General features: G+C 36.9%; 1 protein-coding gene across 1 annotated transcript in view; it reads left to right on the top strand.

Annotated features, from left to right (window-relative positions):
* LOC131064890 (indole-3-glycerol phosphate synthase, chloroplastic) overlaps positions 1-21,775 on the top strand; it is an 87,577-nt gene that overhangs the window by 22,359 nt on the left and 43,443 nt on the right. The window contains exons 4-8 of the mRNA XM_057999222.2: positions 2,095-2,169; positions 2,312-2,356; positions 2,576-2,740; positions 19,612-19,690; positions 20,005-20,087. Coding sequence (XP_057855205.2) covers positions 2,095-2,169; positions 2,312-2,356; positions 2,576-2,740; positions 19,612-19,690; positions 20,005-20,087 — 447 coding nt within the window. The remainder of the gene's footprint in view (positions 1-2,094; positions 2,170-2,311; positions 2,357-2,575; positions 2,741-19,611; positions 19,691-20,004; positions 20,088-21,775) is intronic.

Here is a 21,775-nt window from a genome sequence, read left to right as displayed (position 1 = left end):
CTTCCTTTTGCTTTTCTTATTCCAGTGAAGATTATGCATGCTTTTTCCACCACCTAAAATTAAATTACATTTTTGTAAGCTTTTTACCACCTTTTTTTATTAAATTACATTTTTGCTTGATACACAAATAAAATATTTCTGCACATTTTTATTATATATTAATTCTAAAGAAAAAAATTAAGTAAATATAATCATGCGCAAAGACTAATAATAGCCTAAGTAAGCCTTGTAATGTCATTAAGTACATTATTGGATTTTCCTTGGCAACTTTGACCAATCTGAAGTGTTGTTGCGATCTCTAGGTCACTTGATGATATCTGAAGACCTTTTGATGAAGCCAAATTTCAGTCCACTCACTTATCCATCGGGCAATGAAGTCAATGAATATTGTATTTCATGAATTTCAACCACAGTAAAACCATATCTGAACCATACCTGATACCAAATATTTTTTTTTGAATGCCACTAGGTGCCCGAGTCTTCAAAAAGTAGGCCCCATTTATAATTAGTCTCTGATTAGCCTAATAGAATTTTTATCCCTGTATGAGGATAACACATAGCATGCAATGAATTGAGGGGGAGCTTCTCTGTCTGCAAGATTCAACTCCCAGCCAAAGTTCCTGTGGAGCAGACTTCTCTGTGCTAGGACTATGACATGGCAAAGATAAAAGAATATTCTTAAAGAAGAATGAACAACTGTAGCTATGAAACTCATGGCAAAGATAAAAGAATATTCTTATAGAAGAATGAACAACTGTAGCTATGAAACTCTGCAATAACACTTCTGCCCAAGAACTGCACTGAACTCGGGCTCTCCTTCCTATCTGGATAGGATCTCCCTGCTTTCCAGACACATGGGAACATACCTTCCTCAGTCCCTCAGTCTTCCCAACTTGTCATGTCATAGTCTTCTTTGAAATTTCACTTGAGCAATTGGTTTTATTTTGAATTTGTGATCTGCTTTTAGCATTTGATTTGTATTACGCTTTCAGCTGAAATTAATATTTGCATGATGCACATCAAGCCTTTGTCTTCACAAATGAAAAAAGCAACATCAAAACTACATCATCATCATCATACTATTTCAATTACCATACACATTCTACCAAGATTGTAACACCTTGAGATTGCAAAATATCTTTTCAGGCACAATGGAGCCCTTAACCTGGTTATTATAGTTCAGGCCATAGACATCAAATTTTCTTCATATGTGTGAGGTCAATATGTGTATAAAGCATCAAGAATTACCTTCAGGTAATGTAGAATTTTTCTTAATGCAAGAGCACATGATTTTGGTTGTCAACGTTTGTATGAGAAAACTGGAAGTGGCCAATGTATGCAATTGTAAATATCCTTCATTAGGAGTTCCTTGAGTTAATACATGGTTTTGTAAAAGAAGATTTGCTTCTAATGGAAAAGTTCTGTGGCATCAAAGAGCCAGAATGATTTTGTAAAATTATTCTTGGTACTTGAAATAATAGAGTTTCTTGAGATTAGATGGACATTGCGTTGTTATTGGTCCATCGTCAAGTTTCCTATGGTTTAACATCCAATCATAGTAATAATTTTTTTCACATTATTCTTTTTGAGATAGGAATTAGACGTGTGTCAAGTAGCCTATCTCTAAATTTATATTAGGTTAATATCATCTCATAGCTTTTACTCTTTGCATCTTCATCAGTGTTGCAATTTCTTTCTTTTCATTACTGCTCTTATGGTGACTTATCAGTTTAAATGCATAATGGTTTATTTCCATTTTGTTTTGCAGTGCTAATTTGAAAGTATTCTTTCAGGTGCTTGCATTTTCTTTTGTTGCCTATTACATTATTTGTCTATCTCAGAAAGTAAATCTTATAATCAAGAAGTATGTGCTTTCCAGCATTTTTGATGAAAAATGGTGTCATGTGTATTATATTACTAATTGCATGTCAAATAAGTTTGATTTTTGTGGCTTCTGACATCTTTGATGTGATGATGATCTGAAATCAAACATAAGTGGTCTTATCATCAAATGAGAGTTTCAACTGTTTACAAAGTTATAGCGTAGCGATTTTTTTCTTAAACTTTGACTCTGTGCTTTCATTTCATTCTTAGGCTGAAATTGCCCAGGCTTATGAAAATGGAGGAGCAGCTTGTATTAGTGTATGGACAGACTCCAAATATTACCAGGTAATATCCGCTATTTTAAGAAGTTTGTGTATCAGAACGTGCCTATATTAGTAATTTCTTGCACTTTAATTTTTTAAAATATATATCTTAAATTTTGATATGTTTATGTTGTTTAATATGATATGTCTATTGCATTCTTCAGGGGAGCTTTGAAGATTTGCAGGCGGTTCGAGATGCTGGGATAAAGGTGGTTCTCAATTTACTGCTTTCCAAGTTTTTAGTTAAAACAATGCATTAATATATCACTGTTTGGTATGCTTGTATAGTTCATAGTGATGTAGAAGGTATTAGCTAAGAAAAATATCCACGATGAACAGTTTAAAGACAAATATGCCATCTTGGTGAAATTTAGTAGTCTTTCCTTTTGTTGCTTTCTCACTCTTCTGTTTGGAACAATGAAATGCAGTGTCCTTTATTGTGCAAAGAATTCATCATTGATGCATGGCAAATATATTATGCTCGGTTGAAAGGTGCAGATGCAGTTCTTTTAATGGCTAGTATCTTGCCTGACCTTGACATAAAATATATGACAAAGATTTGCAAAGTCCTTGGGATGGCCGCCTTGGTTGAGGTTTGTTGAATTTAAACCTTGCTTTTGGATGTTGGAATTTGTGCTAAAGCCTGGATATCATAATGGAAATCAAAATGACTGCATGATTTTGGTAAATACAGTTAAAGAATTTTGGGTTTATTTTTGAATATAACGATTTTGTAAGATCTGTACATTAGACTTCTTGTTAGAACTTAGAATCAAAGAGAAAAGTCATTTTGGCAGTTACTCAGACTCTACAAGAATATGGATTAATGCATCTGTAACATGGATTTTTGATGCCATAATGAGAATTTCAAATGCTTAGTAGTTGCAGAATTTGATATCGGCACACTGTAATGAACCTAGTTACTATACAATTAACTATTTTAACAAACCCTGAAAAGTTGTGGCTTATCATTCCTATATCTCTTTAGCATCTATATGAGGATGCCCTATGAAATGTTGTAACATTATCCAATACATCTCTGATTATATAATACAACATATTTGTATGTATACCTTTTCTTCTAGGAAAAAAATGATCCTGAAGACTTTTAAAATCTTTTCCAGCTGGCAAGGGTCCGTACATAAATTTGTACGAATAAAATGGAAACTTGTATTGATCAATGCATAAACTTGGCCAAAGAGGGGAACTAAAAAATAATGTATTATTTTTAAAACTACTAGAAAGTTAACTTTGTTATTCTTGAAGAATATGGTGCATGCAGATAAAAAGACACGACACATTATAAATGTGTTAATAATAAACTTCACATGATTTAAAAAACTATATTAATTTCACCTAAGAGGGTTTAAATAAAAGACATATGGCTAGCCCTAAATTAGTAGGATGTTGTGTTATGGAGCATTACCTATTATAGGGACAGCCCCGTGTTTTTTAACCTAAACTTTCATTAGGATATTTAATTAAATAAAAACCTTCATTATAATTTAAAATTTAACTTTACAAAAAAAGCTATTCAAAATAAATAAAAAAAGAAAATTTAAAATATCCTAATCCTAACTCTAAACCAAGAAGTTTCTGTAATTTTATACCCTAGGATTGTTAATCAGATTTATATCCTTTAATTATGCCCTAGATTGTAATCAGATTTGTAGCATTTTAGTAAGTCATAATTTAGTAAAATCAGAAATGAAGGAAGTAAACAAGAGACAAACACAAATACCCTGGGAAAACCTCCAAGGAGGAAAAACCCAGCATTAAAGACCCTCTAGTCAGATTATATATTCTCTTGATAGCACAAGTACAATACTTAGCTTCCTTGACGAATCTGAATCCTTCTTAAATGACAGATCTGCACTTCTAATCCCTGCGCCAAAATTGTCTTTGTCCTCTAGAACTTGTTCACATAAGTCTGGTCAACTTCGCACCCTCCAAGGGTAAGTTCGCACTTTTCAGGCAGAGCTAATTCGCTGGAATGAAGATGATTATGATTGATTTGCAAAGTGTCTTTTATTTATATGCATCTTTAACCTTTTATTTTGCAAGTCGGCCTCTTCCATTTTGGCGCCAATGTTTGTTATTGTAGCGTGGGGTTTTAGGATAGGGCTGGGCTTAACCTTGGGCCACGTTACCCTTTAGGAAGGGGCCCAGTCCTAAGTGGGTTCGGATGTTGCCTTAAGGCAATCCGAACCCATACATTATCCTAGTTACAAACAACAATTTCAGTCTGCATTTGCTTTGTATTTTATTATATCTTAAGCGTAAAAATGTGCCAAAAAAGATAGGTGTGTATAGAAAACATTCTAACCACTTTTTGAAAACTTGGGAAATGACATGGCAAATATGTCAGATCGTGATTACTTGGGATTAATTGAGAGTTTTACAGATGTAATGCAACTATGGTAATAGGAAAAGGTCTGTAAACAATCTTCTAGGGTCTGAATTTCTATGTTGGCAGAATCATATTGCTTTAAGAAATGGGCATGGCTATTGTAGAAGGCTCTTATAGTTGTGAGTGCAGTGTTTGTAATGTTCCCATTTTCCTTCATCTTTGTAGTTAGTTCCGTCTTTTTCGGTGACCATCAGTCTTGTCTAAGGGTATGTTTGATGTTGGCAATGAGCTTAGTTGGTCTAGAGGATTACTGTGACACTTTCCGAAGTGAATTTTGACTTTTGATGTGTTCTCCAAGATTTTTGGAGAGAGCATCTATTTACAATAAGTCACTCGATCGGCCCCAATTTTCATTTTGCATCACTAGTATCATTCCTATATGGTCAGATTTTGATTCCGGTGCTTTTCAGTAGTTTCCGCAACTCTAGTAAATTATTGAATTTAATTTAAATATTTTACTAAGGTTGCTTAGTTTTGTTGAAATAATTTAAAAAGCACCTCAGTGTTATAGCTTCTTGGAAAGGGGATAAAAAGCTTCAAATTGTAGATGAACAAAATAAGGACCTTGCATATCAAATATTATTATTGTTTCATAACAGGGTCTTTTGGAGCAAAAATTAATTCTTGATTAAAAGTAGTGAACCACAGGGACACATCTCCCCCCCCCCCCCCTCGAGTCCCACGTCTTCGAGATGGGGTTGTCTCTGGGACATGGCGTCCCTCGCCACCACCGCTGGAGACGCAGAGACGTCTCGATGTCTCCAAGGAGTCTTGGAGACGTCTCGGTGTCTCCAAGACTCCTTGTAGACGTCCAGGTGTCCCTCGAGGGTCGGGGAGACGTGCAGGTGTCTCTCATCGGACAATGTTGAAAAGCGCTTTAAAGTCATAAAAATAATTATTTTTAGCGATTTTTTGGGGTTTGTGGGTAACCCTAATTTGACGTGGGCCCCCACCCATGCCCCCAATGCATTACAACCTCCTAAAATTATTGATTTCACTCACATTTGTATTTCTGATTTTTTTAACCAGCTAGGTAAAGAGGAGAAAAAACTCAGAAAAGAGTGATTGAAGGAGTGAGAAGAGTGAGTGCAAGTGACAAGGAGTGACAAGGAGCAAGAAGAAGAGGATTCTACAACATTTTGAAGAGATTTTTCAAGAACAAGGTAGGTTATTTCTTGTTTTTTGTTTGTTTCATTTTCTGATTTTCAATTTTTTTTCTTGTTTAAACTTGTTTTTTCTTTGTTTCATTTCAAAATCAGATTTGATGTTGAATCTTGGGGGCAAAATGATGAATGATTCATTCATCATTTTGCCCTCAAGATTTAACATCAAATTTTCAAATTTGAATTTTGTTTTCAAATTTGTAATTTGTTAAAGTAGGCTGAAACTGCATGCTTATTGAATTTATTTTTATTTTTTATTTTGTGAAATACAATGTCACTATCACAATGAGCTCTCATGACATGAGTGAGGATGAGATGGAAATCCATTGTCATAATGGAAATGATTCAAAATATGAACCTGAGGTTGAGGGGGGTGACCATGGGGTTGATATTGGAGCTCAATCTAGTTTCATGGCAAGTGTAGCAGCTACTACAATTTGCCCTTCCGAGTTATTGGCACAGTATGCTGAGGGTCCTTATGATCCTAAATCTCCTCTCAAACTGTTTGCATCAAAAATAGCAGGCACATCAGGGACAGGTGATGGTACAAGGAAGTGGCAATGCAACATTTGTGGTCTTGCATGGTATGGCAGCATAACTAGAGTCAATGCACACTTCCTTTTTTGGAGAGGAAAATGTGTGGATTCGTGTTGCTTTTTGGAAGATCCTAAAAACATTCAATATAGAATTGAGATCAACAAGCTTTGGGGCATTCCTGATGACAGTGTAGTTGCAATCCCTACTACTTTGTCTAGTAGGGCATAGCTTCAGCAGGGCCAACAACATACTTCTACTCATACATTGTAGACAAGACGAGTGATTTCAATACCTTCATCCACTTCCAGTGCTGTGGCCCGATCATGAGAGGTTAAGGGGACATGGAAATGCAAGTTGCAAAGCAACCCCATAGCTGATTTGTTCAATGTACAGCTGAAGGATGAGATAGATGATGCCATTGGCAAGTTCTTCTTTGCCAATGGCATCCCATTTCATGTATCTCGGGCTCCTTATTATAAGGAGATGATGTCAATGGTGGCGAAAGGTGGACCATCATATGTGCCACCATGTGAGACCAAATTGAGGACCACGATCTTGGATTAGAACTATTCCAAGATCAATGTTTTGATGGAGAAGATGAAGGCATGTTGGATGGACTCTAGATGTAGCATAGTTATGGATGGATGGACAAACATTAGCCATCATTCACTCATCAACATCATGGTTACATGTGTAGAGGGCCCATACTTTCTCAGAGCAGTTGATTGTACACGACATCACAAAGATGCTGATTTTTCAGTTTGAGGTCCTCAGTGAGGCTATTAAGGAGGTTGGGCCACACAATGTGGTCCAAGTAGTGACAGATGTAGCACATGTGTGCAGAGCTACAAGGAAACTTATTGAGGCAGCCTACAAACATATTTGGTGGACTCCATGTTGTGTGCATGCTATGAACAATGCACTCAATGACGGGGAAGATTGACTAGATTAGAGGAGTGGTAAGTGATGCGAGAGATGTGCAGATGTTTATCAGCAACTACCACACTTCACATGCACTCTTCAACGCCTTCTCAAAGGAGTTCTTGAAACTAGTTGAGACTAGATATGCATCCTATTTCATTCTCTTGGAGAGTGATTGAGTTGGAAGAGGCACTACAACTCATGATTATGACAATAGAGTGGAAAAGGTGGGCCGAGGCCAAGAGAAAACAAGGGAGGAGGATGAAGGAGATAGTGAAGAGTGATGTGTTTTGGATTGATGCAAAATACAGTCTCCACCATTGCTCCAGTTTTCTAGGTCATCAGATATGGGGATGGGGATGCACCTAGCCTTGGAGAGGTGTATGAGTGCATCAATTCTATGCTTGACCAGATGAGGGTTGCTATGCGAGTGAAGGACCCCACTTTAGCATTCTACTATGAGCACATTCAACCAATCATTCAGCACAGATGGGACAAGCTTAGCACTCTCTTGCATATGGATGCCTATGCCTTGAATCCTATGTGGTACAAGGCTAGGCCTAGTAGAGTTACACTAATTCAGGATGATGAGGTGAAGGCAGGGTTCTTTAGGTGCATAGAGAATATGTATGATGCTAGAGATGCCGACACAATTCACCCTGAGTGGACAAAATTTGCCACTCTTAGGGGTTATTCAGACACGACAAAGATGGATATAAAAACTATGGCATAGGAGGACCCACTTTTGTGTTGGAATTGTCATGGTTAGAAATCTTTGACTACCACTCCAACAATTCATTTGCTATCTCAGGTTCTTAGTTTTTCAGCTGCTGAGAGGAATTGGTCTACATATAGTTTCATCCACTCTTCTTAAGAGGAACAAACTTACCTCTAAGAGAGCAAAGAAGCTTGTGGCTATACATAGTGCTTTGCGTCTCATTGACCGCAAGACACATGTGTACAAAGAGAGTCCGACAACACGATTGGATGTAGAGCTAGAGGAGCCATCACATGTTGATGAGGATGCTACCACTTCAGATGCAGGTCTGGTTGGTGTTAGTTTAGGGTATCTTGACTATGAGGAGTCCAGTAGTTCCAATGATGAGAAGTTTGCAGATGATTAGAGGCCTCCCTTCACTACATTTTGACATTTTGATATTTGTACATAAGTCTTATTTTGATATCATTCTAGTAATTCTAATGCTATTGCTACTCATTGTAATGATGTAATCATCTTTATAATATTCATATTTTCGATATAATAGAAATCTCCAATTTGACAATTTCATTTGTCAAATTTTATTTAGCATTCAAGAAATCTTCGTATTTAGTATTTGCAATTTTACTATATTTTATATTTTTACTAATTTTCCATAGTTTCATTTGAAATGTAATTCTTATACATTTTTTCACAACTAGTTTTTCAAGTACTATATTTATATGAGCACCACCACCCCGCCACCCCCTTGCTGCCACCCCCCCGTTGTCCCCAAACTTAGGCCCTTTGTTCCCCCATTCCCGAAACTCGTCCCTGCATCCCCCCGTCCCCAACGCTTGTGGAACACTGATTAAAAGTGAATTTTAAAATGTATCTTTTGGAAAATTTGGCAGGAAAAGTATAAAATGAGGTTTTGTGAACTTATTTGCATTATGCAAATTATTTGATTTCTCTCTAGTGAAACCCATGTGGTTCTGTGGGATTGAACTTCATTAGTCTTCACACCCTTGTGAGCTTATTTGCATTATAATGGTGCGAGGTTGGACTTAATCCTGGTGTGAGATTTTAAGCCTCATGCTGGAACTCAGACTACATAGAAGTTTGTAGATGATTTCAAAATTGCTTATGCATATTTTTGTACCAACGGAGCAGCGGTTTGAAGATTATTGTTCACCATTGCAAGGTTAGAGACATACAGATTTCTGTTTTGTACTAATTTTATTCCTGTACTGTCAAATGTCATTTTTATGATAAATTGTATCTGAGATTTGGCTGAAAAATCTGAGTTTTATTCAAGTTATTTCTAACGCTGTATGTCTGAAATTCAACAGCAGCCCTATTGAAAAATATAGCTATTTGTCTTTGGTTGAATCATTGCCATTTAATATCATTTATGAAAGTCTTGCACTGTGGATGTTGTATGGAATGATTGTAGAACTGAAACACATAGCTTTGCAAGCCAAAACTTTACGTTCTTCAGAAGCATACAAAGTGTTTGATGAAATGCTTTCATAGTAGGAAGCAAAAGTATTTGTGGGTTTTGGAAAAAAATTCTAGGGTGGGCATTACAATGGTATCAAAGCAAAATGACCTGCCAGCATGTGAGTTTATTCATTGTTGATTTCAATGTTGAAGATGGCTAATAGAGAAAAAAATCCTTTGACAAATTTTTTTAGGGTATCTTTCAAACTTCTCAAGTATGAGCCTTCGTTGAAAGTAATGGATGTGAGTAGTATGCTTTATGCATTGGGAAAACAACTTGAATCTCGGTATCTGGCAATGGGAGTTGTACTTGATAGATTGAAAAATTGGAAATGTGCTTAGCAAGTTTAGACCAATCAGATTGTGAGGTTTTGAAATGGGCAATAGAGGTGCCATTGATTGCATTAGTCCAGCCCTAACTTATGAAGTATTCAGATGAACACGTGAGACTTGCAGTCACCACTTGTCTCAGTGAAATTATAGGAATTTCAGATCTTGAAGCACCCTACAATGATGACATAATGAGGGAGATATTGCTGTAGATTATTGAAAGCTTTCATGGGTTAGATAATATCAAAATCCCTTCTTTTGGTAAGAGTTAAGATTTTAGAATTGATGGCAAAGGTCAGAATTCAGATCATGTATTCTCTTGATTGATTTAGACTATGATGATCTTATTCTTCAAATGTTTCATCATTTTATAGCTTCTATCAATGAGGATCATGAAGAAACTATTTCTGTTTGCATGAGAACCATTTTGGCCTTGATTATTAATGAAAGTGATGCTATCTCCCAAGCCATGTTATCATGTTATTGGCTGTTTATGAGGCAAGTGCATGTTACTTCTACATTTGCATATGAATTGGTTAGCAATGTTTTCAAACACTGTGAGGAGAAGCTGAAATCTTTCTTGGACAATGAGGGGCACGAGGAAGAAGAGGAGTTCATAGCAAAAGTTTCTTATGAAGAAAATACCTTATCTCATAAGGTATGTATGACAAAGTCTGAAAATGATTCCATTGATCTGCATGCATCTAAAAATGACGAGGATGTGTTTGATGAAGATGACAAGCAGCTTTCAGTACAGGTTCAGACCAATCCAATGAGATTTCTGTGACTATTGGTTTCCTTGATGACACTAGTGGATTAAATGTAAATGATGAAAATGTTGAGATCACTATGCATTTTCAAAAGAAGAGCATGTTGAAGTCTCCAAATCAGTTTATAATGATGGTCTCTTATCTCACTTTAGTAATGATAGTTCAGATGGGTGTTGGTTAGATTTCCAAACAGAGCCTATGGACAGGAGTGTTCATGATAGTGTAAGTCTCCTTGATTTGGAGAGTGATTTGTTTAGGGAATCAACCCTCATGAGGTACACAACGAGCACACTCTTTTAAATCAAAGCCATCAGCTCATAGATCCATGAGATCCAGGTTTTTGGGCACCAAAATATGACGAAGAACCAGTTTGGGATGAATATCCTTTTGACCAAAGTGTTGTCCTAACTTTAGAGGATAAAATATGCAAAGAGGATGCCTTAGAGGGAGTTGATTTTGAGAGGTATGATCTTGTAGGCAAATCTGGAAATTTAATGAATGAAGCTGATTTTGGTCAAAAGCCTAGTGATGGAGATGGAACAAGCTTTGCAGGAGAGGTACATGAGATTGGGGCAGCCATGGTGATACCATTGAAAGGTATGGAATTGATTCTGATTTTGATATGCATTATAATAGTAGTTCATTAACTTGGCATAGTCTTGACATTTGTGAGAATGGCTGGAAGAAACAACTGTTGGTAATTGCTGAAAATGAAGTGCAAATTGTATCCCAATTGGATGGCATGAAGAGTCTTGTTGAAAATTTCATCCCAAAGACAGAGATCAACGTGAACAAAATATTACCCTTGCTGAAAATAATTGAGTACAATGGAGGAAGTAATATCAGCATACTTGCACATGATCAATGGTAGGGATGTGGCTATCAAATTGGTAGATGAGGCTTTAACTACATACAAGGAGACAAGAGCAAAGGTGGAAGAGCTCACCCATGAGCTTAAAGCAACTAAAGACTTATTGAACCACACCCAAATAGCATTAATTGAAGCAGAAAATCAGCTTTATGTGGTCAAATAATTGATGGAACAAGAGAATGAAGAAAGGGCCAAGCAGATTGGGCAAGTAATTAAAGAACTTGATAGCATACGAGGTTTTTGATCTAGTCCATTGACTCAAGAAATCAGAAAACGAAAGTTTGGATCAGCAGGAGGATTGGGTTGAGCATGAGAATAACGATAGTTTTTCAGTTTGTTGATAATCCATTGTTTGAGATGTATACTGAGTCTTATTTTGATAATCCACTTTTTTAGTTGGATGATGGAGTACTTCTTGATTTTAGTGTGATGGTTGGTGGGAATCATATAATTTGGGATCTAGGTGAAACTTTCAGCTGTGCAATATTTGATTTAGGATTGGGGGTGTGGGTGAGATCATAGAATTGGAGTTGCTGTCCATTGTCCAATCAGCCTACATAGGACTTTGGTTCCTTGCATGCAGATGGTTTGGCAAGCATTTCTAGCCCAACAGTGGAGTATTTTTCAGTTGGAGCTGGATGGTAGAGGTGATTTGGCTGGTTGATAAGTCCTTCCAGCCACTTCCATGCTCACATCTCCTATGTATTCAAGATTAATTCATTATGACAGCTGCTGCCTTACATTACCATGTTGATTTTGGCAACATCAGTTAATGAGCAGATTGATTTTGAGTACCTGTAAGTCTTATAGCAGCAGATTGTGGGAGATTTTCCAATAAAGGTTTGGTTCTCCAACATCCAAATTGGTGAGTGTTAGTTATTGTAGTCATTTCATGGTGTTGGACTACACATTTACAGATGTTGCATTGATGATTGCAGTTGGTTGTTTGACTTGGTGTGCTTGAGACTGCCTTTTTGACACTTGGAGGCTAAGTGTTATTGAGGTATTTTGTGTTTATGATAGCGGAAGCATTTTCAGGATAGCAATTTTCAGATTAGACACTGCTTCATCTTCTACATCAGGATCTTGCCAGGGACTAATCTGCATCACCATTGGGATACCATCATGAGATATGCTGAGGATCATGCTTTCTTATCGAGTAGATTATTTTTTCTGTTGCCCAAGGTCAATCTGAAGTTGTGAGGAAACAATACTTGTCTATAGGCTCGAGCTGTTTTAGAGCATTATCCTGGGATCCTAAGGCTAATTTTGATGAAATCTTGGCTCTGTTGAGCCCTAGATGGATTACCATTAAGAGTGTCCCTCCATATTTGTGGAATGTTATTCCGAAAGCGATAGAATCGCTTGGTAGGGTGATTAGGGTTGATGAAACAACATCCCTCCTCCTGCACATGGATGCCCGCATGTTGATTGCTCTCAATTCGGGACAAGATCTCCCGAAGGACCTCAAAATTGAGCTTATCACAGAATCTATCTCCCGTCCTATTGAATATCTTAGTGGCATCAATGCTTGTTTTCTTTGCAAAAGAGGACATATTAGGAAAAATTGTCCTATAATCAAGAGGCAAGCTAAAAATAAAAACCCTACCAATCCTCCCATGGATTCTTCCAGTCCCTCCTCTGACACTGTGGAGGCTTCCGCTCCTTCCTCATCTGACCTACACTCCCCTTCCTCCTCCTCTGTTGTTTCCACTCCCGATGCTGAGGTTCCCTCTCCAGTGGCCGATTCCTCACCCTCCGCTGCTTCCTCCACTGTTTCTTCAGGGGAGTCTAAATCAAGAGAGTTTCTTGTGCTGAACCTTTCAGCCAGAGGCCCCCTCCACCTCCGGTGGTCACTTCTAAGGCTCCTCCTAAAGGTAGGCTCAATGCTCAACAACTTACTTTGGAAAAATTCAAAAAGCTCAATGTGACCAGAGATAGGGTCCAACATTTGATCAAACCGGGGCTGATTAAAGAGGGGAAAAGCCCTCCCAACACTCAGATACCCCCCTCTAATGGGATTGATAAGCCTAGTGACTCCCTTGCCATGCCTGACAGGGAAGGTGTTGTGAGTTTTGCCTCCACCTCTTCCATGAATATCCCTGCCACCATTGATGTAGGGGAGAACTGTAATATTGATTGGTTAATGAACTCTTGGTGCACCTCCAGCACTCCTCCCCTGAGGTATGGTTTGGGAGCCACTAAGGAGGATGGAATGCCTTTGTTGAATCTAGGGCCCTCTATTGTGGAGGTGAGGGGTGACAATATGGAAGTAGATATGGGAAGTGTAGGCTTGAATGAGGATGAGAAAGCAATCAAATGGGCCATTGTCCCCTTTAAAGGAAAGTAGGATGTTAATACTATGGATGATGTTATGGAAAAAATTGGGATCAAGAAGGCTGCCAACAAAAAACCTAAGAAACAAAAAAAGGCAAGAAACCTGAGGGTACTCCACACCTTGGGGCAGATCAACTTTTTGTTTTCAAACAAAGAAGAGGGAGACCTAGTAAAGCTATAGCATTGCAATCTCCCAGCAATGCCTCCATAGGTCAGTTGCCTAAATGTTTCAACAACTTTAGACCCCCTGTGGACTCCACCCCTTAACATTTTTCATGGATTTACACATTGCATCTTGGAATGTGAGGGGGCTGGAATCCCCGGATAGAAAATATGTTGTCAAGAGGTTCCTCAAACTGTATGAGTATAGACATTTTGCTTATTTAGGAGATTAAGGTTGTGGACTTTTGGCTAGATATCAATTTGAAGTGTATTTGGAGAGATGCAAAATTCTTTGCAACACACCATAACAAGGGTAAAGGGGGAGCTGCTATTCTGTTGAGCCCTAAATGGTCCAAATGCGTTTCAAGGTGGGGGTGCTCTCCATGCAATAGATTGGTTTGGGTGGTATTGAAAATCAAGGATGTGGAGTTTGGAATCTGCTCTATATATGTAGCAAATGATTACAGAGAAAGGACAAAGATGTGGAATTGGATGTCGGAGATGGAAGACTTGCCATGGCTGGTTGGAGGTGTCTTCAATATGGTGGAGTATCAGAGAGATAAATTTGGAGGTACTAGGGTGGATTGGAAAGGAGAGGAAAGATTTTTCTGGAAAAGAATGGTTGGCAAACTTGGTCTTGTAGACCCTCTTGCAAATTGTCCCAGAGAGAATCAAAATATTTGGTTTACTTGGTGTAATTATCAGAGAGGCAATAAGAGGATATACTGCAGGTTGGACAGATTCTATTTTAATAAGGATTTTTTTAGGGTTGTCAAAAGCCATGATGGTTCCCTAGTGAAAGATACTCCCTATACCCTCTCAGACCACCACCCTATCCAGGCCCTATTCTCTTATTCCAACCTCCCACCTAGGAGAAATTGTCCCTCAAAGAATTTTGCTCTTAACTCTAGCTTGCTGGAAGAAGAGGAGGTTATTCAAGCTGCCTTCTTAATCAGTTAGTTCAATAAGAATATCAATAAATACAATAGCCCCATCCTCGAATGGGATCAGAACATTAAGAGTTGGAAAAACCTCTTTCAGACAGTTGGTAAGAAACTGGCTAAAGATGCTAGTATGGAGGAGGCTATCGCTCATCATGCCTTACAGAGGGCGGAGGGGATTGTTCAGATGGAGCCACATAATTTGGAGGCACGACAGGCTATCAGTTTAGCTAAAAACTCTTTGAGAAGAATTTAGAACAGGAGGATCCAAGGGGCTAGAACCAGAGCTAGAATTAACTGGGTTGACCAAGGTGACAAAGGTTCTAAATACTTCTTCCAAATTCTCAAAGCCAAAGAGGCTAGAATTGTTATTGATAGTATATGTGAGGAGGGCACTATATTGACTGAACAGGACATGATTCTGAAGGCCTTCGCTAGATATTACAAAAATCTTTTTTCTTCATAAGATAATCCCTGAGAAAAAGCTAGAGCTAATAATTCGAAGGAGTTGATGTGCCATCCATAATCTTGCAAAACAATTACAAGGGCCCATAAGGTACCAGTGACTTGATAAGCAATTGGAAAGAAACTACAATGCATTAGATGTAAATTGTGATGACTATCTTGCACAATTCCATATAGGCTTTCAATGAAAATAATATCCATAGTACTAGCTTGCATGATTTTGAATAAGCCTTCAATGCAAGTCATGTTTATAGTACGCTTTTGCACAATAACATATAGGCCTTTAGTGGATTTTTTAGTACTATCTTACATGATTTCATATAGGCCTTCAATGTAAGCAATGTTCAAGTTGTGAATTAAGTATGTTTTTAATATTTGATCCCCCATTCATTTTATTTCATTAACATTTCACATTACAATGCTTCTTATTGGGCCATCCCCGAATTCGAAGGGCAAGTATTGTAATGTCCCCTTTTGGGAACACCTCATACTTTACCCTAAATTCACAAATCCAAAATGAAACAAGGGCAAAGCATACTTAGAGATATAATCTTCACTCAAGAATAAGGTGAGATAAGCTTGTTTTGGAAACTTACAACTAGATTGGACAACAATGTAGATATAACTCATGAAATACATCCAATTCTATATATGGAAGCTCAAACATAGCGAGGGTTGTGTTGGGACACATGATGAGGTGCCCCAAGTATCCTCTACCCGAGGCCCAACAACAGGACCTTATCCTTTGTGGTCTCATGTGGTCCTTAACCGATGGTCCTCAACCATCATCATGAGGTGGTGTACCTAGTGAGGGCTTTACACTGTTCACCTCCATCATATCTGTTAATGCATGGTAGCTTATGCAAGATAAGATCTTCCTAACCTTCCTTGTTCTGTTATTTATCTACATGCTTCATGTCTGATTTATATTGCATATGATTATCGGATTGTACAAACATTGCTTATCATTATGCTATCGGGCTAACAACCCGATAGCATATTAATGTCAATTGTTAATTGGCATTAATATGCTATCGGGGTATTAACCCGATAGCATATTAAATGCTATAAGTTATCGGGCTTAATTATAACGGGCATATTTGTTATCGGGTTTAATGAATACACCGCTTCATTTGGCATTAACATTGGTTAACAAATGCACCGGTTGGATTATATACATCGTGCACTTTGAATCATCGGTGTTTATATGAACCGATTCATTAAATTGATCAGTCATTATATTATGATATTACAATATGCTATCGGGGGTTTTTGAACCGATAATCAGCATTGTGTTAATGGTATAATTGCAAAGGCACCGATCAATGGATGCATTGATCGGTCATGCCTAAAAGGCATGACCGGTCAATACACCAATTGACCGGTTGCCTAAATGATATATATGCCAATTGAATTCATTTGGAGAAGACATAGAAAATAGTAAATGATCTCTCTCCTTCAGACCTGCAGATAAAAATCAGAATTATTAGACATTGACATAATTCCTCATATCCATATATAGCATTCATAGTTCATAACTTGTTCTTTAATTAAAATTGAAATAACTTTACAATATCAACCTCTCATCTCTAATGATTGATTCACTTCAACAATTGATCAATGTGGAGATAGCAGGGGAGCTGCAATAGGATGCCCTTGACCGTCAACCCTAGGCCCAAGGTTAGGATCTTATCCTCCTTGGCCTCATGTGGTCCTTAACCATCATCATGAGGTGGCCTCGTGGTCCTTAATCGTCTTTACTAGGTGCCATACCTAGCGAGGAATCTTTCACCGTTCCCCCTCCTTGCACTCCCTTCCTTCCTTCGACATGATCAATAAGTGTGGATATTTAGATTCAAGCATATTTCTAAAGTAATCTAATAGATTATAATAGATTGCCTTGCTGTAGATATGACTGCATTTGCTGATGCAAATGTAATTTTGGTTTGATTACTGCCATAATCCTTAAATTCTGCTCACAAGTCTGCTACATATCTGCTCATAAGTCTGCTATAATGATCTCCAAATCTGCACATAAATTTCCTTCAGAAATCTGCTATAATTTACACTCAGATCTTGTCTAAACAAAAGTCTATGATCTTTCCTTTATACTTTATTGGTGAAAGAGTCACCACCTTTCATATGGATTGAGGCACCACCGTCCATGAGAATTGAGTTACCACTTTTAATTGCTGCGTTTGAGAATAATATATCATTCTCCAAACTGATCTCCCTTGGATCCCTTCCTCAAATGAACCTTCTTCCCTTTATATCTCCCAATGTGAGGGAGAGGTTGCACCTCTTCATCATGTATGCCTTTTAGCAAGAGACACAACCTTTCATAATTAGCACCCTTTTGACAGAGCGCTTGCCACTTCCTTATCTACTTCTCATTCCTTTTCTTCTTCCATTAATCTTTCCTTGATTTAAATGCTCCCTTCCTTTTTCCTTTCTCTCTCCTCTCCCTCTCAAATGAGGTTCTCTTCTCCCTTTTATATCTCATGATTGAGGGAGTCACAACTTTTCATTTCATGTCTTTTGACTATTCATTAACTTAATTAAATTTTAATTATACTTAATTATATTATTTTAAATTTTAAATTAAATTTTATTTTTATTCTTTTGTATTTTAATTTTATTATTATTATTTATTATTAAATTATATTTCAAAGTGGGGACATTACAGGTATAGATCCACTCTACTCCTAACTCTAATATCCAATCCCAAGTCCAAAAGTCAAACTTGGCCCAAAAAAGTGGCAAGGAAAACAAGTTCAAAACACATAACGCTCCTATTCAAAAGGTCAAACAATGCATATCCAACATGAGACCTTTTGTCACAAAATATAAACTATCCACATTTCCTATATTTTGCATTTTGTAAATTTATGTTGCAATCATCAAACACTATGAAAGCTTGAATTTTCAAAAATAAAAAACTGAATATTTCTAAAATCCAATCATAGCCTAATGATCGTAAAATGCACAAGATTCTACTTTTCACAACACATAGGGTTTTAGAGAAATTTTGCCAGCATGATAAGGGTAAAATGAGATCTCCAAAATTAAAATGCATGTTAAAATAACTGAAATACATCAATTCTAAGATTCAATTCAATTGCAATTCTAAAGAATAAAACATCATAAGCAAATGCCTAAATTTTCAAATAAGTAGGTATCCTAAATTTTCATGGAAAAATTATGCAGAATGATCCAAAGGACATCTTTACTTGCCACATTCTTCAAAGTATAGGATGCAAGTGCTGAGGAAAAATCATGATTCGCTGGCTCTTGGACTTGTTTTTTTCAAAACTTATTACAATGTAGAACAGTCCTTTTATTGGGAAGGAATTCAAACTGAATATACAAGTAGCGAAAATGTTAACCCTTTTGGAACCTTGGTTATGTATTGCATGGAAGCATCTTTACAAACTATATAAAGAAAAATAACCATAATATCAATGTTTGTAAGTGATCTGCTTTAAGCTACACAAGAATTAACGTACCACTACATAATAAAAAATATCATAGGTTTATAAAGTATGATTTAAGTTTAAGCTAGTTCTATTTTAGTTTAGGTTTTTCTTTCTCTTTTTTAAAACTCAGTACCTGCCACAGGTTCTTCTGGCAAAAAGCCCATTTTTGGGATGTTTCAGGGAAGGACCTGACAAATCTGAAGAATCTGAGGCATGTCACCAGATACCCAAAATTAGGAATAATACTAGAACTGTCCAGTTCAGTTAGTGAATCTGGTAAACAAATGAAGAGTGAGTTAGGAGTACAACTAGGCTAATTACAGCCATTACACATTCCAAGCCAGAAATAGGAAGAGATTTATGTGGACTTCATTGATACTTACCTGCTTCATAGGGAAAAGCAACATGTTTGTTGTATTAGATCATCTAACCAGGTACACTTACATCATGGCAATAAAGAAACCATAAAACATGTAAGATATATCAAAAACTATGTGGATCCCGTAAGTAATTATATGCATTTGAGATTCACTTTTTGCAAGTACTTTCTAGAAACATCCTTGACCATGAGCTCTTTGTAGTATTGTATCATCTTTAAAGTGATGGTCTACCTGAAATTGTGAAAAAGTACCTGGAAGGATAACTTTCCTTTTGATAAAAAGATTAAGTGGTTGCTCCTTGTGGCTTGTAGGATTATAATCTTTTAGAGTTTGGAGTTAGTGCCCCATGTAAGTATGAGAGCTATGTGTGTTATACAATCTTAATTTAATCTCTTCTTATTGACTTCATATGAAAAGGGTGAACAAAAAGTATTGTATGCTTTGTGGCTTTGTAATTTGCTTCCATGACATGTATTTGGAATGCCCCTTTTCTGTTTGCAGGTATCCAATGTAAGGGAGCTTGATCGTGTGCTGGAAATATCTGGGATAGAACTAATTGGAATCCAAAGCCGAAACCTTGGTTAGTCTTCATTTTATTTGTCCACTGTCAATTTGAGTTTCCAAATTCTCAAATGTTTCCATTTTCTTCTGTTTTCTGTATCCATGTAATTCTACTTGGTTACTTATGATATTTGTGCTTGATGTGTATATAAAATGGAATTTCATTTTATTGATTCTCTTGTCAAGCAATCTCACTGCAAGGTAAAGGTCCTGCTGATTCGTAAAGTGAGAATAATATTTAAAATTGCAGGTTAATGGAAATGTTTTGTGAACTTTTGTCTGAATATTGTCAAGTTTTAGCTTTTAACATACTTCATGTTCTTTGTCTTGCAGAAACTTTTGAAGTTGATGTAAATATGATTGAAAATCTCCTTCAAGGGGAACGATTACAGAGGATTTGTGATAGAGATATCATTGTAGGCCAACTTTCTCTCTCTATTTGCATTATGCTCCTCATTAATTTTACTTTGGAAATACTAACGCATTTAGATGATTTACACACATTGTAATTTTGTGATATATAAATGTTTTCTTTCTTGTAGCCATCTCAACTTATTTAGTCACATCACCTTTGTTGGAGGGGGATCCTTGACTTTCTCTTAATGTTCTTCTCGTATTATGACTATTTAGTTGGAAATGCTCATGATATAAAAGGAAAGAACTTGGAAACTACTCATTTTTAAAGCTATCTGTTAATGCTAAGTGAAATCACTCGTTCTATCAATAATCCTTGGCCTTGTGCCAGTAGGATAAGGCACAGATTGATCTCTTGCTATCATTTCCATTGAGTTAATTATGAAAGTGTAATCCAATGATTAAGGGCTAATGCATTTCTACATGGGTGCTAGTATTAAAAAATTGAGTATTTGGGGAAAGACAGAAAGAAGAGAAGCATATAGCAAGTAAGTGGAATCCACTTCATGATGGATTTCTGAAGCTTAATTTTGATGGTGCAATGAAAGGAAATCTGTGTTTTGCTGGAGCGGGTGTGCTTAGGATGTCTTTGAGTTCCTTAGTAAAAGGTGCTTCTTTCTTCTTTGGCTCCAAGATGAACAATGAATTGATAGCTTTAGCACTCCTTGAAGGGTTGGAACTCACTTCTTCTACGTAGTGTAAGCTTTTGGAGGTAGAAGAGGATACTAAAATCATTGTTTTAGGGTGTATCAAATATAGCTTGTGGGATTGGCATGTAAGAAACATCATGAAGTGAAGCTGATTGGCAGAAGCTTTGGTATCATTAAGTTTAGCCATTGTTTAAGGGAGAGAAATCAAACAACAAATTGTTTGCGTAATGTAGGTGTCTCCCTTTTTGGCTAAGATCAATGATGATCCTAGTGTGTTAGGTCCCCTTTTTAAGCATTATTGATTTATGAACAATTACCCTATTTTTCAAGTTTTCTTGTAGACAGATTGATGAGTTGGGAGAACTCCAAAGTCCTTGGAAAACGCAGGATAAATCTAGTAGAGTTGTTTTTCATGGCATTGTGTTTTGTTGGATATGTGGGGCCTCTTGATGCTTTCAGAATTGTTCTCCAGCCTTTTGGGAGTTCTCCAAACTTCTTGGAGGAGTTTTCTATTTCTAATAAGTCACCTAGTTGCTTCAGTTTATCGTCCTAAGGCTTCAGGATCACTTTGCTATGAGCAAAATTGCATAGTTATATCATTTGGGTACTTTTCCCAACTAAGGTAAATTATTGAATAATTAATTAATTATTCACTTAAGTTGTCTAATGGTGAAATATTAAAAAGGGACAACTTAGTTGAATGACTCATTAAAGAGGTGTTAAGTTGTGTTTTAAGTTGGACTCCTAGGGAAAGAGGCCTTTTGCACATGATAAATATTATTTATTTTTCAAAAAGGTGATTTTGGTGGATAATGGAAATAATTATTTTCAATTTATCATTATTTCCCTTTAGAAAAGTTATTAAAGGAGATTGAGGGCTCATTTGCAAGATTAGCCATGAAATGTTATGTGCTTTTGTTGTTGGAGATAACTTGATTTCTTCCAAAGCGTCTCGAGGACGAAAGCCCTCCTGGAGTTGTTGGTTTCGACGACAAAAACCCCCCTAGTTGCTTGGTGTGGTTTCATATAGAGATCACTAG

The sequence above is a fragment of the Cryptomeria japonica genome, chromosome 1, assembly GCF_030272615.1.
Source record: "Cryptomeria japonica chromosome 1, Sugi_1.0, whole genome shotgun sequence".
Taxonomy (NCBI): Eukaryota; Viridiplantae; Streptophyta; class Pinopsida; order Cupressales; family Cupressaceae; genus Cryptomeria; species Cryptomeria japonica.
Note: the sequence above shows the minus strand (reverse complement) of the source record. Positions and strands in the feature narration are given on the sequence as shown.